The 23,718-nt window shown below is 45.2% G+C and overlaps 1 protein-coding gene across 1 annotated transcript in view; it reads left to right on the forward strand.

The window, feature by feature from the left end:
* Positions 1 to 18,844, forward strand: part of LOC311114618 (DNA-binding protein SMUBP-2-like) — a 38,231-nt gene extending 19,387 nt beyond the window's left edge. The window contains exons 10-19 of the mRNA XM_084189854.1: positions 5,205 to 5,387; positions 5,782 to 5,900; positions 6,123 to 6,217; positions 6,367 to 6,490; positions 6,588 to 6,763; positions 14,175 to 14,376; positions 14,630 to 14,808; positions 15,080 to 15,410; positions 15,512 to 15,714; positions 17,974 to 18,844. Of these exons, the coding sequence (XP_084045980.1) occupies positions 5,205 to 5,387; positions 5,782 to 5,900; positions 6,123 to 6,217; positions 6,367 to 6,490; positions 6,588 to 6,763; positions 14,175 to 14,376; positions 14,630 to 14,808; positions 15,080 to 15,410; positions 15,512 to 15,714; positions 17,974 to 18,174 (1,813 nt within the window). The 3' untranslated portion in view covers positions 18,175 to 18,844. The remainder of the gene's footprint in view (positions 1 to 5,204; positions 5,388 to 5,781; positions 5,901 to 6,122; positions 6,218 to 6,366; positions 6,491 to 6,587; positions 6,764 to 14,174; positions 14,377 to 14,629; positions 14,809 to 15,079; positions 15,411 to 15,511; positions 15,715 to 17,973) is intronic.
* The last annotated feature ends 4,874 nt before the right edge of the window (positions 18,845 to 23,718 follow it).

The following is a 23,718-nucleotide window of genomic DNA, read 5'->3' on the forward strand; positions in this document are numbered from 1 at the left end:
GGCTGACCTGCCTATACTGATAGATAGGCCTAGTGCACGGTTCTGACTGTCTGTCTGGTGGCTGACCTGCCTATACTGATAGATAGGCCTAGTGCACGGTTCTGACTGTCTGGTGGCCGACCTGCCTATACTGATAGATAGGCCTAGTGCACGGTTCTGTCTGTCTGGTGGCTGACCTGCCTATACTGATAGATAGGCCTAGTGCACGGTTCTGTCTGTCTGGTGGCTGACCTGCCTATACTGATAGATAGGCCTAGTGCACGGTTCTGTCTGTCTGGTGGCTGACCTGCCTATACTGATAGATAGGCCTAGTGCAGGGTTCTGACTGTCTGGTGGCTGACCTGACTATACTGATAGATAGGCCTAGTGCATGGTTCTGACTGTCTGTCTGGTGGCTGACCTGCCTATACTGATAGATAGGCCTAGTGCACGGTTCTGACTGTCTGTCTGGTGACTGACCTGCCTATACTGATAGATAGGCCTAGTGCACGGTTCTGACTGTCTGTCTGGTGGCTGACCTGCCTATACTGATAGATAGGCCTAGTGTACGGTTCTGACTGGTGGCTGACCTGCCTATACTGATAGATAGGCCTAGTGCACGGTTCTGACTGTCTGTCTGGTGGCTGACCTGCCTATACTGATAGATAGGCCTAGTGTACGGTTCTGTCTGTCTGGTGGCTGACCTGCCTATACTGATAGATAGGCCTAGTGTACGGTTCTGACTGTCTGTCTGGTGGCTGACCTCCCTATACTGATAGATAGGCCTAGTGTACGGTTCTGACTGTCTGTCTGGTGACTGACCTGCCTATACTGATAGATAGGCCTAGTGCACGGTTCTGACTGTCTGCCTGGTGGCTGACCTGCCTATACTGATAGATAGGCCTAGTGCACGGTTCTGACTGTCTGGTGGCCGACCTGCCTATACTGATAGATAGGCCTAGTGCACGGTTCTGACTGTCTGTCTGGTGACTGACCTGCCTATACTGATAGATAGGCCTAGTGCACGGTTCTGACTGTCTGTCTGGTGGCTGACCTGCCTATACTGATAGATAGGCCTAGTGCACGGTTCTGACTGTCTGGTGGCTGACCTGCCTATACTGATAGATAGGCCTAGTGCACGGTTCTGACTGTCTGGTGGCTGACATGCCTATACTGATAGATAGGCCTAGTGCACGGTTCTGACTGTCTGGTGGCTGACCTGCCTATACTGATAGATAGGCCTAGTGCACGGTTCTGACTGTCTGTCTGGTGGCTGACCTGCCTATACTGATAGATAGGCCTAGTGCACGGTTCTGACTGTCTGGTGGCTGACCTGCCTATACTGATAGATAGGCCTAGTGCACGGTTCTGACTGTCTGTCTGGTGGCTGACCTGCCTATACTGATAGATAGGCCTAGTGCACGGTTCTGACTGTCTGTCTGGTGGCTGACCTGCCTATACTGATAGATAGGCCTAGTGCACGGTTCTGACTGTCTGTCTGGTGGCTGACCTGCCTATACTGATAGATAGGCCTAGTGCAGGGTTCTGACTGTCTGCCTGGTGGCTGACCTGACTATACTGTGCCCCTCCTCTCTCTCTCCGTCCCTCGCTATGAAAGATGTGAGTGTTTGTGATCTCGGAGGAATGGCAACTATTCAGTCTCCACTGTTCCAAAAATACAGAATCTTAGGAGTATCTTGACACTCAGAAATGGGAGTAGACTTGCAAGGAGTCGAGGAATCAATTATTTTGAAGTCGACTCTCCACCACTACCTCATCGTCGTTAACAGTTGGAAGAAAGGCAGAGAAAGGCCAGCGGCAGCAGTGAAGTCCTGTATGGCAATACTTTGAGGAGTTAAATGAGAAGGAAATGCAGACTTTTGTGAGGTGGAATTGAGGTACAGTAATGGTAGTACAGGTGCAATGCTGAACCATCTGAACGGGTCGCACCGTGAGACCCAACCCATCTGAACGGGTCGCACCGTGAGACCCAAACCATCTGAACGGGTCGCACCGTGAGACCCAAACCATCTGAACGGGTCGCACCGTGAGACCCAAACCATCTGAACGGGTCGCACCGTGAGACCCAAACCGTCTGAACGGGTCGCACCGTGAGACCCAAACCGTCTGAACGGGTCGCACCGTGAGACCCAAACCATCTGAACGGGTCGCACCGTGAGACCCAAACCGTCTGAACGGGTCGCACCGTGAGACCCAAACCATCTGAACGGGTCGCACCGTGAGACCCAAACCATCTGAACGGGTCGCACCGTGAGACCCAAACCATCTGAACGGGTCGCACCGTGAGACCCAAACCATCTGAACGGGTCGCACCGTGAGACCCAAACCGTCTGAACGGGTCGCAACGTGAGACCCAAACCATCTGAACGGGTCGCACCGTGAGACCCAAACCATCTGAACAGGTCGCACCGTGAGACCCAAACCATCTGAACGGGTCGCACCGTGAGACCCAAACCGTCTGAACGGGTCGCACCGTGAGACCCAAACCGTTGCACAGCTGCATTTTGAATTCAGAAGATTGTTTCACCATTTGTCACATACCTAATCTAGGAAGACTCTCGCTGCTCTGGAAGACCAGGTGCTTTCGCTCTCCAACGCTGATGTGAGGGAAAACCTTAAAAAGAGTGAATACTCACAAAGCTGCCGGCCCAGATGGCGTCCCTGGCCGAGGCCTCAGAGTGCTGGCGGGCGTCTTCAACCGGTCCCTGTCCCAGGCTGTAGTCCTTACCTGCTTCAAGGAGTCCACCATCGTCCCAGTGCCCATGGAAAAACAAGGTGACATGCCCGAATGGTTATCGCACTCACCCCCGGTCATCATGAAGTGCTTCGAGAGGCTGGTTATCGCACTCACCCCGGTCATCATGAAGTGCTTCGAGAGGCTGGTTATGACCCTCATCAAGGTCAGCATGCCAGGAAGATCCACGGAAGATGCCATTTATATCGCCTTTCACACGGCCATAACACATCTGGACAAAAGCAACACCTATTTGAGAATGCAGTTCAGCATTCAACGCTATTGTTCCCTCCAAGTTCGACACCAAGCTCAGAGCCCCTGGGTCTGGACACCACCCTCTGCAACTGGATCCTGGACTTCCTGACGGGCAGACCACAGGCTGTGAGGATTGGCAACGACACCTCCTCCTCACTGACTCTTAATACAGGGGCTCCCCAGGGGGGTGTCCTCACCCCTCTGCTGTACTCCCTGTTCACCCATGACTCCGTGGCTTTGCACGACATCATCAAGTTTTCTGACGACACCACGGTCGTAGGCCTCATAACCAACAACGACGAGTCAGCCTATAGGGAGGAGGTCAGTGAACTGGCATTGTGGTGCCAGGACAACAACTTCTCCCTCAACGTCAGCAAAACAAAGTCAGCAATTTTTAAGTTCCTCGGCGTCCACATAACTGAGGACTTGACGTGGACCAACAGCACCACCACTCTTGTCAAGACGGTGCAACAGTGTCTCTACTTCCTAAGGCGGCTGAAGAAATTCGGCATTCCGCCCCGGGTCCTCTCCAAATACTAGCGTTATACCATCAAGAGCATCCTGACCGGTTGCATCACGGCCTGGTACTGCTCCGTCCATGACCGCAAGGCCCTCCAGAGGTGACTCACTGGAACCATGCTCCCACCCATCCAGGACATTTACACGAAACAGTGACTGAGGAAGGCCCGCAGCATCATCCAGGATCCCACACCCCCTCCAGCCACGAGCTGTTCTCTCCCTTACCGTCTGGCGGACGGTACCGGAGCATGAGGTCTGATACCAACAGGCTCAGAGACAGTGTCTATCTACAAACCATCAGACTGCTGAACACTTGAACTGGACTGACCACCTGCACTGATTCTCCACACCTTAGCACACACACAGACACACACACACAGACATACACACATATACATTCATGCTACACACACATCACACCTGCTACCAGACTTGTATTATGATTGCTAAATACTGCACAATTTAAACATTTGCCCCCCAATCCCCCCTTCCCCAAAACATGTGTAAATATTGGGCTATAAATGGTTCCTTCCTGTATTATCCTGATGCTAAAATGTATATTCTATTCTACTGAGACATTTACTTTGTGTTCATATTCTTACCTTTTATTATTTCTTATTGTTGTTGAATTGTCCAGAAGGAACCTGCAAGTAAGCATTTTGGTTGGACGGTGTAAACCATGTGTATCCTGTACATACGACTAATAAAACTTGAAACTAATTATGTATGTACATTTATGCAAAATAGATAGTAGATTTGAATATTATTCCAATGTTGGGCTTTTTAGAGACAAATATTTAAATGTGAATTTGTGGCTGAGTTGACTCATCTATCTGAGTAGTACACATATTAGCAGTGGTGGAAAAAGTACCCAGTCGTCATACTTGAGTGAAAGTAAAGATACCTTCATAGAAAATGACTCAAGTAAAAGTGAAAGTCACCCAGTAAAATACTACTTGAGTAAAAGTCTAAAAGTATTTGGTTTTAAATATACTTATGTATCAAAAGTAAATATAATTGCGCAAATAAACTTAAGTATTAAAAGTACAAGTATAAATAATTTCAAATTCCTTAAATTAACCAAACCAAACGGTACCATTTTCTAGTTTTTATTATTTACAGAAAGCCAGGGGCACATCAACACTCAGACATCATTTCATTTACAAACAAAGCATGTGTGTTTAGTGAGTCCCCCAGATCAGAGGCAGTACGGATGACCAGGGATGTTCTCTTGATAAGTCTGTGAATTAGACCATTTTCCTGTCCTGCTAAGCATTCAAAATGTAACGGGTACTTTTAGGTGTCAGAGAAAATGTATGGAGTAAAAAGTACATAATTTTCTTTATGAATGTAGTGAAGTAAAAGTTGTCAAAAGTAGTACTTTAAAGTATTCTTACTTAAGTACTTTACACCACTGCCTTTAAATCCCTGTGAATGACCTAGAGTAGACCCATAAAACTATTTCATTTGGGACGGTTCATCTTCAGTTCGGGACGATTCTGGAAAGGTGATGAATAAAAGTTAGTTTCGAGCCCTGCTTGGGGGACACCACAGGTGATGGGTTCTGACTTGTCCCCAGTCGTACCCGCCAGGTAAATAGTTTGTTAAACAGGATCCATATGTCATGCCTTGCATACTGTTGCCGTATTTTAAAATAGAGACTTTGATTTCAATCAATGCTATTTTCCTCATCCAGGGCTGCATCTAAAGGCCTTTCTGTCAGCCTGATGGAGAGGTTGATTCAGAAGTATGGAGACTCCGTAGTCAGGATGCTGACCGTGCAGTACCGAATGAACCGTAACATCATGACCTGGGCCTCGGAGCAGATGTACCAGGGCAAGCTCACCGCACACAGCTCAGTGGAGAAACATCTGCTCAAGTAACAACTGGCTCCATGGCTGCGTTTACACAGGCAGCCCAATTCTGATCTTATGCCCAATTATTGGCATCTGGTCTGATGTGGTCAAAATATCAATAATTTAGGCAAAATATCAGAATTGGGCTGCCTGTGTAAACGCAGTCCATTGATCTCACATACATTATTATACATTTTAATGAGGGTTTAGGATCAGGGTTGGGGTCAATTCCATTTCAAATCAGTGAATTCTGTAATTAAACTGAAAGTCCAATTTTGACTTTCATTCCAGACTTCCAGTTAATTCCTGGATTGACTGAATGAAGTTGACTTTCGCTTTCACTTCATAAATTGAAATGGAATTGACCCCCAACCCTATAAGGAACCCAGTTCTAACATTGATCTTTCCCCTGAACAGAGATCTCCCAGGAGTAGCCAGTGTTGACGAGACCAGCACCCCTCTCCTCCTCATAGACACAGCAGGCTGTGGGCTCAGTGAGATGGAGGTGACCGACGAACAGTCCAAAGGAAACCAAGGTCAGCTTTCTAAATGTTCTGATAAGGTGTCCTATTCCCTGTTGGTTGGTCGTTTTTATGTATATGATTCTGTTGTGATAATGTTTTTTTACTATTACCAAACCAGAATGTCCCCTAACTCAACACTATGACATAGTCTAAACTAAGAGGAAGCTCACTCGGGTATCTTGTCTTCTTAAATCGAATAAACTAATTGTGATTAACTCTTATTCTGACAAACAGGTGAGGTGGACATTGTGGAACTGCACATCAAAGCGTTGACTGAAGCAGGGGTGAAACCCAAAGACATCGCTGTTATTGCCCCTTATAATCTGCAGGTGAGTCAAGGCTGCTTTTCTGCCGTGTTGAACTTTCACCTCTGTTTTTAGTGGAGATCAGTTGAGTTTTTTTGCAGAGCCCAGTGTGTTGTAAGATCTGAAACGTGTTTGTGACAGAAGGTGGCTGTTCTGATGGTCTGTGTTTTCAGGTGGATCTCCTGCGCCAGCGTCTCTCAGCGAGACATCCTGATCTGGAGATCAAGTCTGTAGATGGCTTCCAGGGCAGAGAGAAGGAGGCTGTGGTGCTGACCTTGGTCAGATCCAACAGGAAAGGTAAACTAGCGTGTGTGTGTGTGTGTGTGTGTGTGTGTGTGTGTGTAGTCTGTTTCTACCAATGTGCTGATGTACTAAGTTTACGTCTCTCCTTCAGGTGAGATAGGGTTCTTAGCTGAGGACCGGAGGATCAACGTGGCGGTGACTCGAGCCAGACGTCACCTGGCCCTAGTGTGTGACACACAGACCGTCCAGACCCACGCCTTCCTCAAGTCCCTCGTCGATCACATGACCCAGCACGGAGATGTACGCACCGCCTTTGAGTACCTGCAGGTAGGTCAATATCCTTTTGGGATCAATAACGTATCAATCAATCAAGGAATGTTTTTGTAGTCCTCTCCATTTTAAATGTAATTATTTTTGCTATCGATATTGGCAATACTAGCCAAAAAATACAGGGCCTTCAGAAAGTATTGACTTATTCCACATTGTGTTACAGCCTGAATTCAAAATGGATTAAATGTAATTTTTTTCTCTCACAAATCTACACACATTACCCCCGTAATGACAAAGTGAAAACATCATCCAGTAATCTGCTGTGAGGTCAAAGGCTGTTAATAGAACTGTCATGCTAATACCAGATTATTCACCGTAAACAGTTTTCTATTTACTGCTCTCGGGTGTACTCTCCGGCAACTGAGCTAGGAATGGCGCCTGTATCTCTGTAGGGACTGGGTGTATTGATACACCATCCAAAGTGTAATTAATAACTTCACCGTGCTCAAAGGGATAATCAATGTCTGCTTCTTCTTTTTTTTTTTACCGTTCTACCAATCAGTGTCCTTCTTTGCGAGGTATTGGAAAACCTCCCTGGTCTTTGTGGTTGAATCTGTGTTTGAGATTCACTGCTCGACTGAGGGACCTTACAGATAATTGTATGTGTGGGGTACAGAGATGAGGTAGTCATTCAAAAATCATGTTAAACACTATTATTATAGTCAATGCAACTTATTTGACTTGTTAAGCTTTTTTTTTTTACTCGTGAACCTTTTTAGGCTTGCCATAACAAAGGGGTTGAATACTTAAGACATTTCAGCTTTTCATTTTAAATTAATTTGTAAAAATTTATAAAAACATAATTCCACTTTGACATTATGGGGTATTGTGTGTAGGCCAGTGACAAGAAATCTCAATTTAATCCATTTAAATTTCAGGCTGTAACTAAATACAATTTTGAATAAGTGAAGGCACTGTGTGTGTGTGTATATACAGTGGGGAAAAAAAGTATTTAGTCAGCCACCAATTGTGCAAGTTCTCCCACTTAAAAAGATGAGAGAGGCCTGTAATTTTCATCATAGGTACACGTCAACTATGACAGACAAAATGAGAAAAGAAAAACCAGAAAATCACATTGTAGGATTTTTAATGAATTTATTTGCAAATTATGGTGGAAAATAAGTATTTGGTCAATAACAAAAGTTTCTCAATACTTTGTTATATACCCTTTGTTGGCAATGACACAGGTCAAACGTTTTCTGTAAGTCTTCACAAGGTTTTCACACACTGTTGCTGGTATTTTGGCCCATTCCTCCATGCAGATCTCCTCTAGAGCAGTGATGTTTTGGGGCTGTCGCTGGGCAACACGGACTTTCAACTCCCTCCAAAGATTTTCTATGGGGTTGAGATCTGGAGACTGGCTAGGCCACTCCAGGACCTTGAAATGCTTCTTACGAAGCCACTCCTTCGTTGCCCGGGCGGTGTGTTTGGGATCATTGTCATGCTGAAAGACCCAGCCACGTTTCATCTTCAATGCCCTTGCTGATGGAAGGAGTTTTTCACTCAAAATCTCACGATACATGGCCCCATTCATTCTTTCCTTTACACGGATCAGTCGTCCTGGTCCCTTTGCAGAAAAACAGCCCCAAAGCATGATGTTTTCACCCCCATGCTTCACAGTAGGTATGGTGTTCTTTGGATGCAACTCAGCATTCTTTGTCCTCCAAACACGACGAGTTGAGTTTTTACCAAAAAGTTATATTTTGGTTTCATCTGACCATATGACATTTTCCCAATCCTCTTCTGGATGCACTCTAGCAAACTTCAGACGGGCCTGGACATGTACTGGCTTAAGCAGGGGGACACGTCTAGCACTGCAGGATTTGAGTCCCTGGCGGCGTAGTGTGTTACTGATGGTAGGCTTTGTTACTTTGGTCCCAGCTCTCTGCAGGTCATTCACTAGGTCCCCCCGTGTGGTTCTGGGATTTTTGCTCACCGTTCTTGTGATCATTTTGACCCCACGGGGTGAGATCTTGCATGGAGCCCCAGATCGAGGGAGATTATCAGTGGTCTTGTATGTCTTCCATTTCCTAATAATTGCTCCCACAGTTGATTTCTTCAAACCAAGCTGCTTACCTATTGCAGATTCAGTCTTCCCAGCCTGGTGCAGGTCTACAATTTTGTTTCTGGTGTCCTAGACAGCTCTTTGGTCTTGGCCATAGTGGAGTTTGGAGTGTGACTGTTTGAGGTTGTGGACAGGTGTCTTTTATACTGATAACAAGTTCAAACAGGTGCCATTAATACAGGTAACGAGTGGAGGACAGAGGAGCCTCTTAAAGAAGAAGTTACAGGTCTGTGAGAGCCAGAAATCTTGCTTCTTTGTAGGTGACCAAATACTTATTTTCCACCATAATTTGCAAATAAATTCATTAAAAATCCTACAATGTGATTTTCTCAATTTGTCTGTCATAGTTGACGTGTACCTATGATGAAAATTACAGGCTTCTCTCATCTTTTTAAGTGGGAGAACTTGCACAATTGGTGGCTGACTAAATACTTTTTTTCCCCACTGTATATACTGAACAAAAATATAAACGCAACAATTTTAACGATTTTACTGAGTTACAGTTCATATAAGGAAATCAGTCAATTGAAATAAATAAATTAGGCCCTAATCTATGGATTTCACATGACTGGGCAGGGGCACAGCCATGGGTGGGACTAGGCCCACCCACTTGGTAGCCAAGCCCAGCCAATCAGAATGAGTTTTTCCCCACAAAAGGGCTTTATTACAGACAGAAATACTCCTCCGTTTCATCAGCTGTCCTGGTGGCTGGTCTCAGACGTCCTGCAGGTGAAGAAGCCGGATGTGGAGGTCCTGGGCTGGCGTGGTTACACATGATCTGCTATTGTGAGGCCGGTTGGATGTACTGCCAAATTCTCTAAAACGACGTTGGTTCAGAAATGAACATTTAAATTCTCTGGCAACAACTCTGGTGGACATTCCTGCAGTCAGCATGCCAATTACACGCTTCCTCAAAACATGAGACATCTGTGGCATTGTGTTGTGGGACAAGACTACACATTTTATAGTGGGCTTTTATTGTCACCAGCACAAGGTGCACCTGTGTAATGGTCATGCTATTTAATCAACTTATTGATATGCCACACTTGTCAGGCAAATGAGAAATGCTCACTAACAGGGATGTAAACAAATGTGTGTACAACATTTGAGAGAAATAAGCTTTTTGTGCGTATGGAACATTTCTGGGATCTTTTTATTTCAGCTCATGAAACATGGGATCAACACTTTACATGTTGTGTTTATATTTTTGTTCAGTATAGTTCCCTTTCAATCAATTTTGGTACAACATACTATGGGGAGTCGCACTCTCGCGACTTCGGTTGAAGGATCTGTAATCACGCCTGACAAGGCCAATGAAATCCACGCCACAGGATTCATTCCTTCAGTTGTTCCTCTCTTCACCTCGGTGTGAACAGGAACGATTCACACTACTAAAGCAAACAACTGGAAAACGAGTCTTACGTTGACCCAACTAAACTGTCCCATAGTGGTAGAGCGTGCTCACCCCCTGGACGTTATGTGCTGAAGGTTGTACTTGTTCTCATAAGTTTTCTAATCCCAAACAATTAGTTAATCTTCAATTTGCTGGTGCAATGAGTAAGATGGCTACGAAAACTACAGAGACGACGATGGCTAAGCCGGATTCCTGGCCTGATGACTCCTGGCCTGATGACTCCTTGCTGTCCCCAGTCCACCTGGTCGTGCTGCTGCTCCAGTTTCCACTCTTCTGCCTGCGGCTATGGAACCCTGACCTGTTCACCGGACGTGCTACCTTGTCCCAGACCTGCTGTTTTCAACTCTCTCTCTCTCTCTACCGCACCTGCTATTTCAACCTCTAAATGCCCGGCTATGAAAAGCCCAGTGACATTTACTCCTGATGTACTGACCTGTTGCAACCTCTACAACCACTGTGATTATTTTTTGACCCTGCTGGCCACCCCTCAGAGCCTGGTTTCTCTCTAGGTTTCTTCCTAGGTTCGTGCCTTTCTAGGGAGTTTTTCCTAGCCACCGTGCTTCTACATCTGCATTGCTGCAGTTTGGGGTTTTAGGCTGGGTTTCATCGTACCACGTAAACCGAGTGTGACAACAGTACCCCCAGGTGGCACGGCCAATCAGGGTACATCACTGATCACTGATACCCAGAGGGGGCCGGGCTTTAGGCCTTGGCAGATAAACACCGTTCTTTCCAACCGAGTTCCAGTGTCCACGGGTGTTTAAAAGTGTCGTCTCCCGTAGGCGAGTTTGATGAAAAGTGTTCCTTCTCCATGTTCAGGCACACGGTCGTCGAGTGGTGGAAATGGAAGAAGAACAAGATGGCACTTCTCGGGAGTCTCGCTGTCTGCTTCCGACCAATGGCGCACATGCTCAGTGTCTCCCTGGATCATGTGACCAGTGACGTCAGGGTTGTTGTGTCCCCTTCTGCAGCGTCATCACGTCGACTGTTCTCGAGGCCTCAGTGTCCATTTTGAGGTAGGAAATATCCTCCCGTCTCCGGAAGCAGGCAATCCTAGTGGTTCCTATGTCCAAGATCCAGAATGGCTGGTACAAACTGTATTTCCTGGTTACAAAAAAGGGACGGGACTTTGCGTCCCATTCTAGACCTACGTGCCCTCAGCAAGCATCTCAGTCTACAAACTCAGAATAATCAAGAGCCTCTGGCTATTACAGCCAATTGGCAGTGTTCTACACATCCATGCTACTGTCCCGTATTCAGTCTCGAGTTTCTGGGACTCTCGTATCGCGCTTTTCTATCCCCACGGAGTGTGTTCCGGCTCCGGGTTCCGGCTCTGCTTCGCCACATTTTGTCTGGGTCACACAGTGCGTTTTCACCAGTGCCTACGCCTACTGGGGATGGTGGCTTCGGTAATAGAAGTGGTTCCCGTGCGGCTATTGTTGATACGGCCCTTCCAGGGCTGAGTCCTAGCCACTCACCTGGACGCATCTCGCAGCCTAAGGCGGTCGCTTCGGGTGTCACTGTCAGGCCTACGGGCCCTGGCCCTGTGGTGGGGACCATCTGCTACTGTCAGGCCTACGGGCCCTGGCCCTGTGGTGGGGACCATCTGCTACTGTCAGGCCTACGGGCCCTGGCCCTGTGGTGGGGACCATCTGCTACTGTCAGGCCTACGGGCCCTGGCCCTGTGGTGGGGACCATCTGCTACTGTCAGGCCTACGGGCCCTGGCCCTGTGGTGGGGACCATCTGCTACTGTCAGGCCTACGGGCCCTGGCCCTGTGGTGGGGACCATCTGCTACTGTCAGGCCTACGGGCCCTGGCCCTGTGGTGGGGACCATCTGCTACTGTCAGGCCTACGGGCCCTGGCCCAGTGGTGGGGACCATCTGCTACTGTCAGGGGGCTCCCATGGGCTGAGTTGTATCCTGCAAGGTGATCACGACAGACTCATCCTCCCTTAGCTGCTCTAAGGCAAATTGATTTGGGGGGGGGGGGGTATGGACACTGGTGCGGTGCGCACTGCATGTCAATTACCCTGAGTATCTGGCACTCAGGCACTTTCCCCTGTTTTTTGTCGGTCCGGCTTATGCTGGACAGAACCAACAATATGTCAGTGGTGGCGTACATCAACAGACAGGGAGAGACTCCCTGCCACCCTGCCACCCTGCCTCCCTGCCACCCTGCCTCCCTGCCACCCTGCCACCCTGCCTCCCTGCCACCCTGCCACCCTGCCTCCCTGCCACCCTGCCACCCTGCCTCCCTGACACCCTGCCACCCTGCCTCCCTGACACCCTGCCACCCTGCCTCCCTGCCACCCTGCCACCCTGCCTCCCTGCCACCCTGCCTCCCTGCCACCCTGCCACCCTGGGGGTTGATGTCCCTCTCCCTCCTAACCTTGGCTCGCTCCCTATTGCTGGGGAGCAGTGCGCACATGCTTTTGCTTTGGGCGACGCATGTCCCCGGTTGCCTCAACTTGGGTGCAGATCTTTTATCCAGGTGGGACCCTCTCTCTCTGGAGTGGAGGCTCTCCCAAGTATGGGACATTTTCGGCAGGGCCGACGTAGATTTTTACGCATCGTGAGAAAACACGCAGTCTAGTTTTCTCGATGATGGACCCGAGTGCCCCCCTTGGAAACGGGCGCTCTGGCGCCCCAGTGGCCTCGGTCCCCTTCTTTACGCGTTTCCACCAGTGGTTCTGATTCAGCCCAAGTTGGAGAGGGTGCGCTTCCCATTAGCCCAGGCAGCCTTGGTTCACGGAGATCAATCGCCTTTTAGGCGGGGACCCGTGGAAACTCCCGTTGTGCAGGGACCTGTTGTCCCAGGCGCACAGGCAGGTTTGGCAAGTGAGGCCAGAGATTCGGATCTCATGGGTCTGGCCCCTGGGAGGGCCAATCTGATGGCTAGAGGTTTACCTCTGAATGTTATTGCTACCATTCAGTCTGCAAGGGCGCCCTCCATGAGATGGCTGTATGCATATAAGTGGCAAGCGTTTTGAGCTCTGGTGCCAAGGTAAAGGAATTGTTCCTTTTCAGTGCTTCTTCAAGGCGCTCTATAAACAGGGTCTCTCCCACTGGATTTTGGAGGCTATCTCCCTGGCATATAGCAGCAAGGGTTACCTAGTGGTGTCAGCGCCCACTCCACCAGGGGTCTGTCGGCGTCTTGGCCGTTTGTTTAATAGGAGATATTTGTGCTGCTGCGAGTTGGGCATCACCACACTATTGTGAAGTTTTATGTCTTGGATGTCACTGCTCCCAGTATAGCCCACAGCGTGCTTACGGTTGGGACCGGGGAAAGTCACTAGGCAGCACGCCGTGTGCGCAATACCCAGACTGGCCATCTGGCGGGGTCAGGTCTGGGTGGTCTGCCACGGGCCGTTTCATTTGGTATCCGTTGGGGTCGGCTTGGGGCGTGATTATATTTCCCCATAGTATGTTGACTGACTGAAAGGGAACGTAACATTATGACTATATAACTACTGTTCCCTGAATGAGGGAAACTAGGTACAACACCTGTTGGGCCCCGCGCCGCCCGTTCCTGGGCTCGGTGAAGAGCGGGATTAACTTGAAGGAATTAATCCGAGCCTCACGCTTATCACCTGTGGAAGGCGGGGCTTCTAGCGAGGCGCGGATTTCATTGGCCTTGTCAGGCGTGTAGATCCTTCAACCGAAGTCGCGAGAGTGCAACTCCCATAGTATGTTGTACCTCGTTTCCCTCTGAGGGAACAGTAGTTAGTCATAACATTACGATATTGCCAATACTAGCCTAAAGAATATCGATATTGGCAATAATGGTCTAAAAATATCGATATAGGCAATACTAGCCAAAAAAATATTGATTACGATATTGGCAATACTAGTCTAAAAAAATATTGTTATCCATATCGGCAATATTAGCCTGAGAAATAAGTTGGTATAAATCCATCCCTACCTACAGGACATTGTGCCCCAGAACTACACCAGAGACCACAGAGACACCAAGGCTAACAACACTAAAGCTACTGCTAGCAGCTCTTCCTCCAATAAGCAGAAGGGCCAGGCTGGGAGCAAAGTGGAGCCAGGACACAAGAAGACCTCTGGGGGGAACAAGTCCCAGGGAGGAGACCCCCAGACCCAGACCCAGACCCGGACAGGTTCAGGTGTGGCGTCACTCGTACACTGTAATAATATGGACATCAAGGTTAACGGTTTGGGGAGGCTGGTTTTCCAGACACAGATTAAGCCTAGTCCTAGACTACAAAATCAAGCTCAATGGAGAACCTCAATTGAAAAATACTTTTTTTATTCCAGGTTTAATCTAACCCCTTGCTGTGGTAGTGATACAGAAATATGCACGCAACTCAAAAATGAATCAAAACTTTGAACATGTTCACGTTGATTCGCATGACACAGGTCCCAGCGCACAGAGCGGAGCCAGACGTTCCACCCCCACAGAGGAGGAGCAGAGACAGACCCAGATGAAGTACCTGGAGATCAAGGACCAGGTGGAGTGGTTCCTACGGGACCCAGACCAGACTGAGCTACGGTTTCCCTCGACCCTCAACTCCCACGACCGCCTGCTGGTTCACCAGGTATATAATGCTTTGTTGACTGACAGTTTTTATTAGTGTGCTTGCATCTGCAACTTAACTTCTACCGCTACCATTAAAATACTTCTGGACAGCTGAAACAAGCACCGTTTTTCTTCAGGAAAATTACCTTTTTGTAGTTGTACATTTATCAATGTACAAATTGTGGTGAGGCTTTTCATTTTGTGTTTCTCTTCGACACCGCAGAGGAGCTGGGCCTGTGTTGTACTTTGTTTGTTACTGTGCAAATAAATACAACTAAAATCTAAAACAGGTTGCAGAGGAGCTGGGCCTGAACCATGAGAGCCAGGGAGAGGGAAAGGACAGATGCATCACCGTCTCCAGACTCCCAGCAGGGCCTAGCGAGGCTGGGGAAGGAGAGGGGCAACAATCCCTACAACCAGCAGCCGTCCTGGAGGGAGAGAAGAGCGTCACAGAGCCTCCTGCAGGACCTTCATGTCAACCAGCAGCACCTGTAGATCTGAAGACTTTACATCTGGAACGAATGAGACGGGAGCAGGAGAAGAGGGAGGAGAAGCATCTAGAAGCATCAGCCGTCCGTTCAGCAGGACAGACTCCGTCTGCTAAGAAGACCAAGGCAAAAGGTTAGTGTAAAAAATGTTTGATCAACATTTGTCAAGGCTCACTCTAATTGCCTGCTTCATGTTTGATCCGATATTTATATTGATCATTTCTCTCCCCTTAGGGAAGACCAAGAAGACCAAAGCGGGTGCCTGTGAGATCGCTGCGGCTGCCACAGCGGACGATGACTTCGACACCCTAATAGATGCTGTGTTGAAGGCAGAACGCGTCTGTAGTTTTGTCAAGTGTAAAACGTCAGTAGTTCATCTGGGACAACTCTGTCTGTTCTGCAACAGACAGTACTGCCTCGGTCACCACATCCCTGAGGTAAGACTCAGTACTGCCTCGGTCACCACATCCCTGAGGTAAGACTCAGGTTGTTTCTAGATGTAGGCAAATCATTTTCTGACTATTGCTCTCACTGTATTGTGTTCCACTGTATAGTATACATTGGCGTTTTTAGCTGTCAGAGTTAATCCGTTAACTCGAGTTCATTTAATCAAGATGTCTATATTCTTGTAATGTTTTTAGCATGAAAAATCATAAGTCCAATGCAGCCGTTTTGATCTCTATCAAATCATTTCTGGTTAACAAATAAGTACCTTACTATGATTGTTTTTAATTAAAATGGCCAAAGACACAAAAATAGCTTCTTAGCAAAATGCAATTTCTCAAGCAAGAATGTATCTAGGACAGTCTGTAAGTGGTCTGAGGGGGAGGGGCCTAATGGGAGAAAACCAGCTCTTATTGGCAGAGAAGAGGGCAAACTCTCTTTGTTATTGGTCTACATTTTACATTTACATTTTAGTCATTTAGCAGACGCTCTTATCCAGAGCCCTAATTTTTAGTAACTCTTATCTACCAATGGTCACGTTCAGGAATATTTTGTATTTGGTAGACTGAATTTAGTTTCACATTTTTGAAAACGGTCTTCTCTGATGTAACTGTGTTGTAACTCCACTATGTACTGTGTTGTAACTCCTCTATGTACTGTGGTGTAACTCCTCTATGTACTGTGGTGTAACTCCTCTATGTACTGTGGTGTAACTCCTCTATGTACTGTGTTGTAACTCCTCTATGTACTGTGGTGTAACTCCTCTATGTACTGTGTTGTAACTCCTCTATGTTGTAACTCCTCTGTGTTGTAACTCCTCTATGTACTGTGTTGTAACTCCTCTATGTACTGTGTTGTAACTCCTCTGTGTTGTAACTCCTCTGTGTTGTAACTCCTCTATGTACTGTGTTGTAACTCCTCTATGTACTGTGTTGTAACTCCTCTATGTACTGTGTTGTAACTCCTCTGTGTACTGTGTTGTAACTCCTCTGTGTTGTAACTCCTCTATGTTCTGTGTTGTAACTCCTCTGTGTTGTAACTCCTCTGTGTTGTAACTCCTCTATGTACTGTGTTGTAACTCCTATATGTACTGTGTTGTAACTCCTCTATGTACTGTGTTGTAACTCCTCTATGTACTGTGTTGTAACTCCTCTATGTACTGTGTTGTAACTCCTCTATGTACTGTGTTGTAACTCCTCTATGTACTGTGTTGTAACTCCTCTATGTAACTGTGTTGTAACTCCTCTATGTAACTGTGTTGTAACTCCTCTGTGTTGTAACTCCTCCATGTACTGTGTTGTAACTCCTATGTACTGTGTTGTAACTCCTCTGTGTTGTAACTCCTCTATGTACTGTGTTGTAACTCCTCTATGTACCGTGTTGTAACTCCTCTATGTACTGTGTTGTAACTCCTCTATGTACTGTGTTGTAACTCCTCTATGTACTGTGTTGTAACTCATCTATGTACTGTGTTGTAACTCCTCTATGTACTGTGTTGTAACTCCTCTATGTGCTGTGTTGTAACTCCTCTATGTACTGTGTTGTAACTCATCTATGTACTGTGGTGTAACTCCTCTATGTACTGTGTTGTAACTCCTCTATGTACTGTGTTGTAACTCATCTGTGTTGTAACTCCTATATGTACTGTGTTGTAACTCCTCTATGTACTGTGTTGTAACTCCTCTATGTACTGTGGTGTAACTCCTCTGTGTTGTAACTCCTCTATGTACTGTGTTGTAACTCCTCTATGTACTGTGTTGTAACTCCTCTATGTACTGTGTTGTAACTCCTATGTACTGTGTTGTAACTCATCTATGTACTGTGTTGTAACTCCTCTATGTACTGTGTTGTAACTCCTCTATGTACTGTGTTGTAACTCCTCTATGTAACTGTGTTGTAACTCCTCTGTGTTGTAACTCCTCTATGTAACTGTGTTGTAACTCCTCTGTGTTGTAACTCCTCCATGTACTGTGTTGTAACTCCTCTATGTACTGTGTTGTAACTCCTCCATGTACTGTGTTGTAACTCTATGTAACTGTGTTGTAACTCCTCTATGTACTGTGTTGTAACTCCTCTATGTACTGTGTTGTAACTCCTCTATGTACTGTGTTGTAACTCCTCTATGTAACTGCTCTATGTACTGTGTTGTAACTCCTCTATGTACTGTGTTGTAACTCCTCTATGTACTGTGTTGTAACTCCTCTATGTACTGTGTTGTAACTCCTCTATGTACTGTGTTGTAACTCCTCTAGGTCCATGGGTGTGGAGACCAAGCCAAGGCCAATGCCAGGATGAGGATTAGTAAAGAAGGTGTGCTGTATGCTGGTAGTGGACACAAGGACAAGTCTGTAGATCCTAACAAGAAGGCCTATCTACACAGGAAGCTGGACTCCAAACTCAAAGGCATGGAAAAGCAGCGGAAGACCAAACCCAAAGAGAAGGAGAATAATTGACCTTTTTAAATCCAGTTTGTCAATGACTGTAAGCTCTGAGGATGACCATATGTGGGCTAAATAGATATAATTATTTAAACAGATTACTGCTAGATCATTTCAACCTGTCTGTCAATATCTTGTGTTAATATGGTATATAACTCAATGTGTCTCATACTCACACATACAGGACATCCAGTAAAGGGTGTTGTCCATTAACTTAGAGAATAGAAATGTGTCTTTTATGCTCACAACCCAGTCCCCCGAGAGACACACCCCCTGCTGGACTGGAGGCAATGGGTCATCTGCAGTGCCGCGCCTCTGAAACAATTTGTAGGGGGTTAGTGCCTTGGTCATTGGCACAACGGCAAGGGACGGTATCTAGGAAGATTTCAGCAACCCTCCAGTTGCCGGCTCACTATGCACCAGATTTTCCCATCTGAGCTGGGATTCGTACTGGCAACCCTCCAGGTACTGGCCCGCTTCTCTAACCACTAGGCTACTTTAATATTATTAAATATTTCTAGACTTTTATCAATGATTTTGATTATGGTTAACATTAGTCTTTTTGTCGAAGATGCTACTAAAGTATATTTTTTGTTTGTTTTATCTGATCATGTACTTGCAACCTTTTGTAGGCCCGGGGATCAATTTCCAAATGATATAAAATGTAAATAAATGGATTTCAGTCGGGGTGTCAACTTACTAGTAGAAAACACAAGGTGCAGTTTCGAAATGTAGTTGTGCATCATCACTCAACTAGCCCATGTCAGCAAAAAAATTAATAATTGATTGGTAAGGGGCGCTGCACTGCAGATGACCCATTGCCTCCAGTCCAGCAGGGGGGGTGTGTCTCGGGGGACTGGGTTGTGACCATAAAGACATATTTCCATTCTCTAAGTTAATGGACAATAAAGTACTACCGGCCAGCAACACAGTTTCACTTGGGGCCTGAGCCCGGTTGCATAAAACATCTTAAGTGTTTCCCTTAAGGATTTCCCTTAGGTAAGGGGAAATTATTCCTTAAGGGAATTGTTTAAGGGCGTTGCGCGCAGACGTGCAGTAAGGGGCCGGCCATTTGCCATATGGTGAGTCCCACCGATCATACGGACGCCGCCGTTTCGGGTCCTTATGTAGGTAAGGGCATACTTAAGGGGTTTTATGGTAGTTTGAAGTCATGTAAGGCGGGAGATGACCCGATTCACTCACTGAACGTCTCATCAAAGAGCATTTTTTTTGGGAGATCGCAAAATAGAACTTCTACATTCAAGACAGGAGGAAACAAGTTGATTCAGAAGATAATAAAACATGTTTCTCTACTTTAATCTCTACTTGTTTCTGTTACTTTCTAGCACATCGAGCTAACTTACAGAGTAGGTAGCTAGCTAGCTAGCCAGGTAGCTAGCTTTGTAGGCAATGGATTGTGCCCCTTCCATTGTTTCGCTAAGTAGCTAGCTAGCTTTACACCTAGCTAGCTGGTTGATGTTTTCCTTTTTGCAACCAGGGCAGAGGAAAACATTCACCTGCACAAATTCACCTTAAAATGTTTTGTGCAACTGACTTAGTCAACCAGGACCAGGTGGCATAAAACGTCTGAAGTTATTTTTCTCCTCATAATTGCCCTGAAAGTTTCCTTAACTTTAAGTCAGTTGCACAAAACATTTTAAGGTGAATTTCCCCCATAAATTAAGTGAAAAAGTTAAGGGTGCCCATGAGGTCCCTTAACTGCTTCATTCAGTATGGATATAAATGGAAACAGCATTTGTGGAGGTGCCCTGGTTTCAATAAATCAAATTACATTTTATTTGTCACATATACACGTGTTTAGCAGATGTTATTGCGGGTGTAGCGAAATGCTTGTGCTTCTAGCTCTGACAGTGCAGTAATATCTAACAAGTAATATCTAACAGTTTCACAACATGTACACACAAATCTAGTAAGGAATGGAATTTAAGAATATATACATATATGGACAAGCGGCATGGACTAAGATACAGTAGAATATTATAGAATAGAATACAGTATATACATATGAGATGAGTAGTGCAAGATATGGAAACATTATTAAAGTGACTAGTGTTCCATTTCTTAAAGTGGCCAGTGATTTCAATAGGCAGCAGCAGCCTCTAATGTGCTAGTGATGGCTATTTAACAGTCTGATGGCCTTGAGATAGAAGCTGTTTTTCATTCTCTCGGTCCCAGCTTTGATGCACCTGTACTGACCTCGCCTTCTGGATGATAGCGGGGTGAACAGGCAGTGGCTCGGGTGGTTGATGTCCTTGATTATCTTTTTGGCCTTCCTGTGACATCGGGTGCTGTATGTGTCTTGGTGCTGTAAGTCGCTCTGGATAAGAGCGTCTGCTAAATGACTAAAATGTAAATGTAAATGTAAATGTAGTTTGCCCCCGATAATGCGTTGGGCAGACCGCACCACCCTCTGGAGAGCCCTGCGGTTGTGGGCGGTGCAGTTGCCGTACCAGGCGGTGATACAGCCCGACAGCCCGACAGGATGAGTCGGACGGCAGAGTGAAGGAAAAGCAGCCAACAAGTGCTCAGTATATGTGGGAACTCCTTCAAGACTGTTGGAAAAGCATTCCAGGTGAAGCTGGTTGAGAGAACGCCAAGAGTGTGCAAAGCTGTCATCAAGGCAAAGGGTGGCTACTTTGAAGAATCTCAAATATAAAATATATTTTGATTTGTTTAACACTTTTTTGGTTACTACATGATTCCATATGTGTTATTTCATAGTTTTGATGTCTTCACTATAATTCTACAATGTAGAAAATAGTAAAAAAATAAAGAAAAACCCTTGACTGAGTAGGTGTGTCCAAACTTCTGACTGGTAGTATACATTCATACATATACCTACTGTAGGTCAGGGCCCGGTTGCATAAAACATCTGAAGTATTTCCCTTAAGGAATAGTTTTCCCTTACCTAAGGGCGTTGTTTAAGGGCGTTGCATAGAGCCCCTCAAATATTTCTTAAGATAAAGGCATCATTATTTAAGGATTTTATGGCAGAAAGAGTATCTGGTTACCAAGGAGACACACAGCCTGGAATCGAACCAGGGGGTCTGTAGTGACGCCTCAAGCACTGAGATGCAGTGCCTTAGACCGCTGCGCCACTCGGGAGCCCAGTACGTGGAGTACACAGTGCAGTGAAATGCTTCCTTGCAGGTTAACCTCACGACAATGCATCAACAATAGAACAAGTAAGTGAATAAAAAAAATAAAAAGCTCAATGAAATCATTTCTCCAATTTAATAATGGGCAGTTTTTTTTTACAAATACTTACATAGTCTATATGGAAATAACAGACATGAGCCAAGCATGTTTCATTTAGTTAGTTCGACCACCTCAACATTGCTCATTTTATACAGGGTGGTGCAACTCAATATTAGGAAGGTGTTCTTAATGTTTGGTATACTCTGTGGATGTTACACATCATACAAGCCTGCATACAGCGCATTCAGAAAGTATTCAGACCCCTTGACTTTTTCCACATTTTGTTACGTTACAGCCTTATTCTAAAATGGATTAAATAGTTGTTGTTTTTTCTCATCAATCTACACACAATACCCCATAATGACAAAGCAAAAACAGGTTTTTAGACATTTTTGCCAATTTATTAAAAATAACAAAAATAAATACCTTATTTACATAAGTATTCAGACCCTTTGCTATGAGACTCGAAATTGAGCTCAGGTGCATCCTGTTTCCATTGATCATCCTTGAGATGTTTCTACAACTTGATTGGAGTCCACCTGTGGTAAATTCAATTGATTGGACGTGATTTGGAAAGGCAAACACCTGTCTATATAAGGTCCCACAGTTGACAGTGCGTGTCAAAGCCCGGACTTGAACCTGATTGAACATCTCTGGAGAGACCTGACAATAGCTGTGCAGCGACGCTCCCCATCCAACCTGACAGAGCTTGAGAGGATCTGTAGAGAAGAATGGGAGAAACTCCCCAAATACAGGTGTGAAGGAAAAAAAACGATTTAATCCATTTTAGAATAAGGCTGTAACGTAAAACAAAATGTGGAAAAAGTCAAGGGGTCTGAATACTTTTCGAAGGCACCGTTTTGTTACATGGAAGTGTGAAAAGATAATACATTATTTTGTCTGTTATCTGAACTTTAACACCAACTAGATAAAAGGTAGAACAATCAGAGTTCTCTTCAAACATCTACAATGTTCGAATATGTAAATGTGGTGGTTTTATTAAAAATACAAGAATAAATACATTCTAAGAATAGTTCATATTCCATTTTATAATCAAAACATTTTGACCAGATGTATCATTATATCGAAATGGATTAAATATAAAATTACAAAATGTTATGTCAGTAAATATATTTCTTACACATTAAACAAAGTTATGATGCAAAACGATTCATTCTAGAAAGTTGCAATGCATTCCAAATGAGTTGGATTGATTATCACAATATTACTGGTGTGTATGTTATACAATATGCAGAAAATTATTGGAAATCTGTAAGATTTTTTTTTTGTATCAACGATGATATAAATATGGATATTATCAATCAATAAATAAAAAGCCATTGTGTTTACAGAGTGACTTTTGATAATCAAAAAACACATTTGTTTGTTTACTTGTTCTACTTGGCAAAGAAAACATGCAATAACTACCCACATGGCGTAATAACTACCCACATGGCGTAATAACTACCCACATAGCGTAATAACTACCCACATGGCGTAATAACTACCCACATGGCGTAATAACTACCCACATAGCGTAATAACTACCCACATGGCGTAATAACTACCCACATGGCGTAATAACTACCCACATGGCGTAATAACTACCCACATGGCGTAATAACTACCCACATAGCATAATAACTACCCACATGGCGTAATAACTACCCACATGGCGTAATAACTACCCACATAGCGTAATAACTACCCACATGGCGTAATAACTACCCACATGGCGTAATAACTACCCACATAGCGTAATAACTACCCACATGGTGTAGTAACTACCCACATGGCGTAATAACTACCCACATGGCGTAGTAACTACCCACATGGTGTCACTGCTGCTAATCAACATTAGAACCAATCATATTTACACCATAGCTACAACAACTAAATAAATGACAATAATATCTTTACAGTTTATTATTATTCAACATGCAAGTGATTGGTCAGACAACATCGTTTTCCCAATAATACACGATAAGAGTTTTCCTTCTTTCCCAATAATACACGATAAGAGTTTTCCTTCTTTCCCAATAATACACGATAAGAGTTTTCCTTCTTTCCCAATAATATTTTGCCTTGAATAGTGTTGTAGTGTTATAGACTCAAAATAAACTTTTGGTTTTCCAGAAATAAATGCTGAATAGAACTAGGAATTGATACTTAACTAGAAAAAGTACATTTCCTGAAGAAAATGTGGTGTGCTTGCAAGCTTGGTTTAAAGTATGTATGATTTTGAATTAAGTTATAGTAGTGGTAGTGTCTGGTTATAGTTATAGTAGTGGTAGTGACTGGTTATAGTTATAGTAGTGGTAGTGACTGGTTATAGTTATA

This window comes from Coregonus lavaretus (genome assembly GCF_964263955.1).
Source record: "Coregonus lavaretus genome assembly, contig: HAP1_SCAFFOLD_1916, whole genome shotgun sequence".
NCBI classification, from domain to species: domain Eukaryota; kingdom Metazoa; phylum Chordata; class Actinopteri; order Salmoniformes; family Salmonidae; genus Coregonus; species Coregonus lavaretus.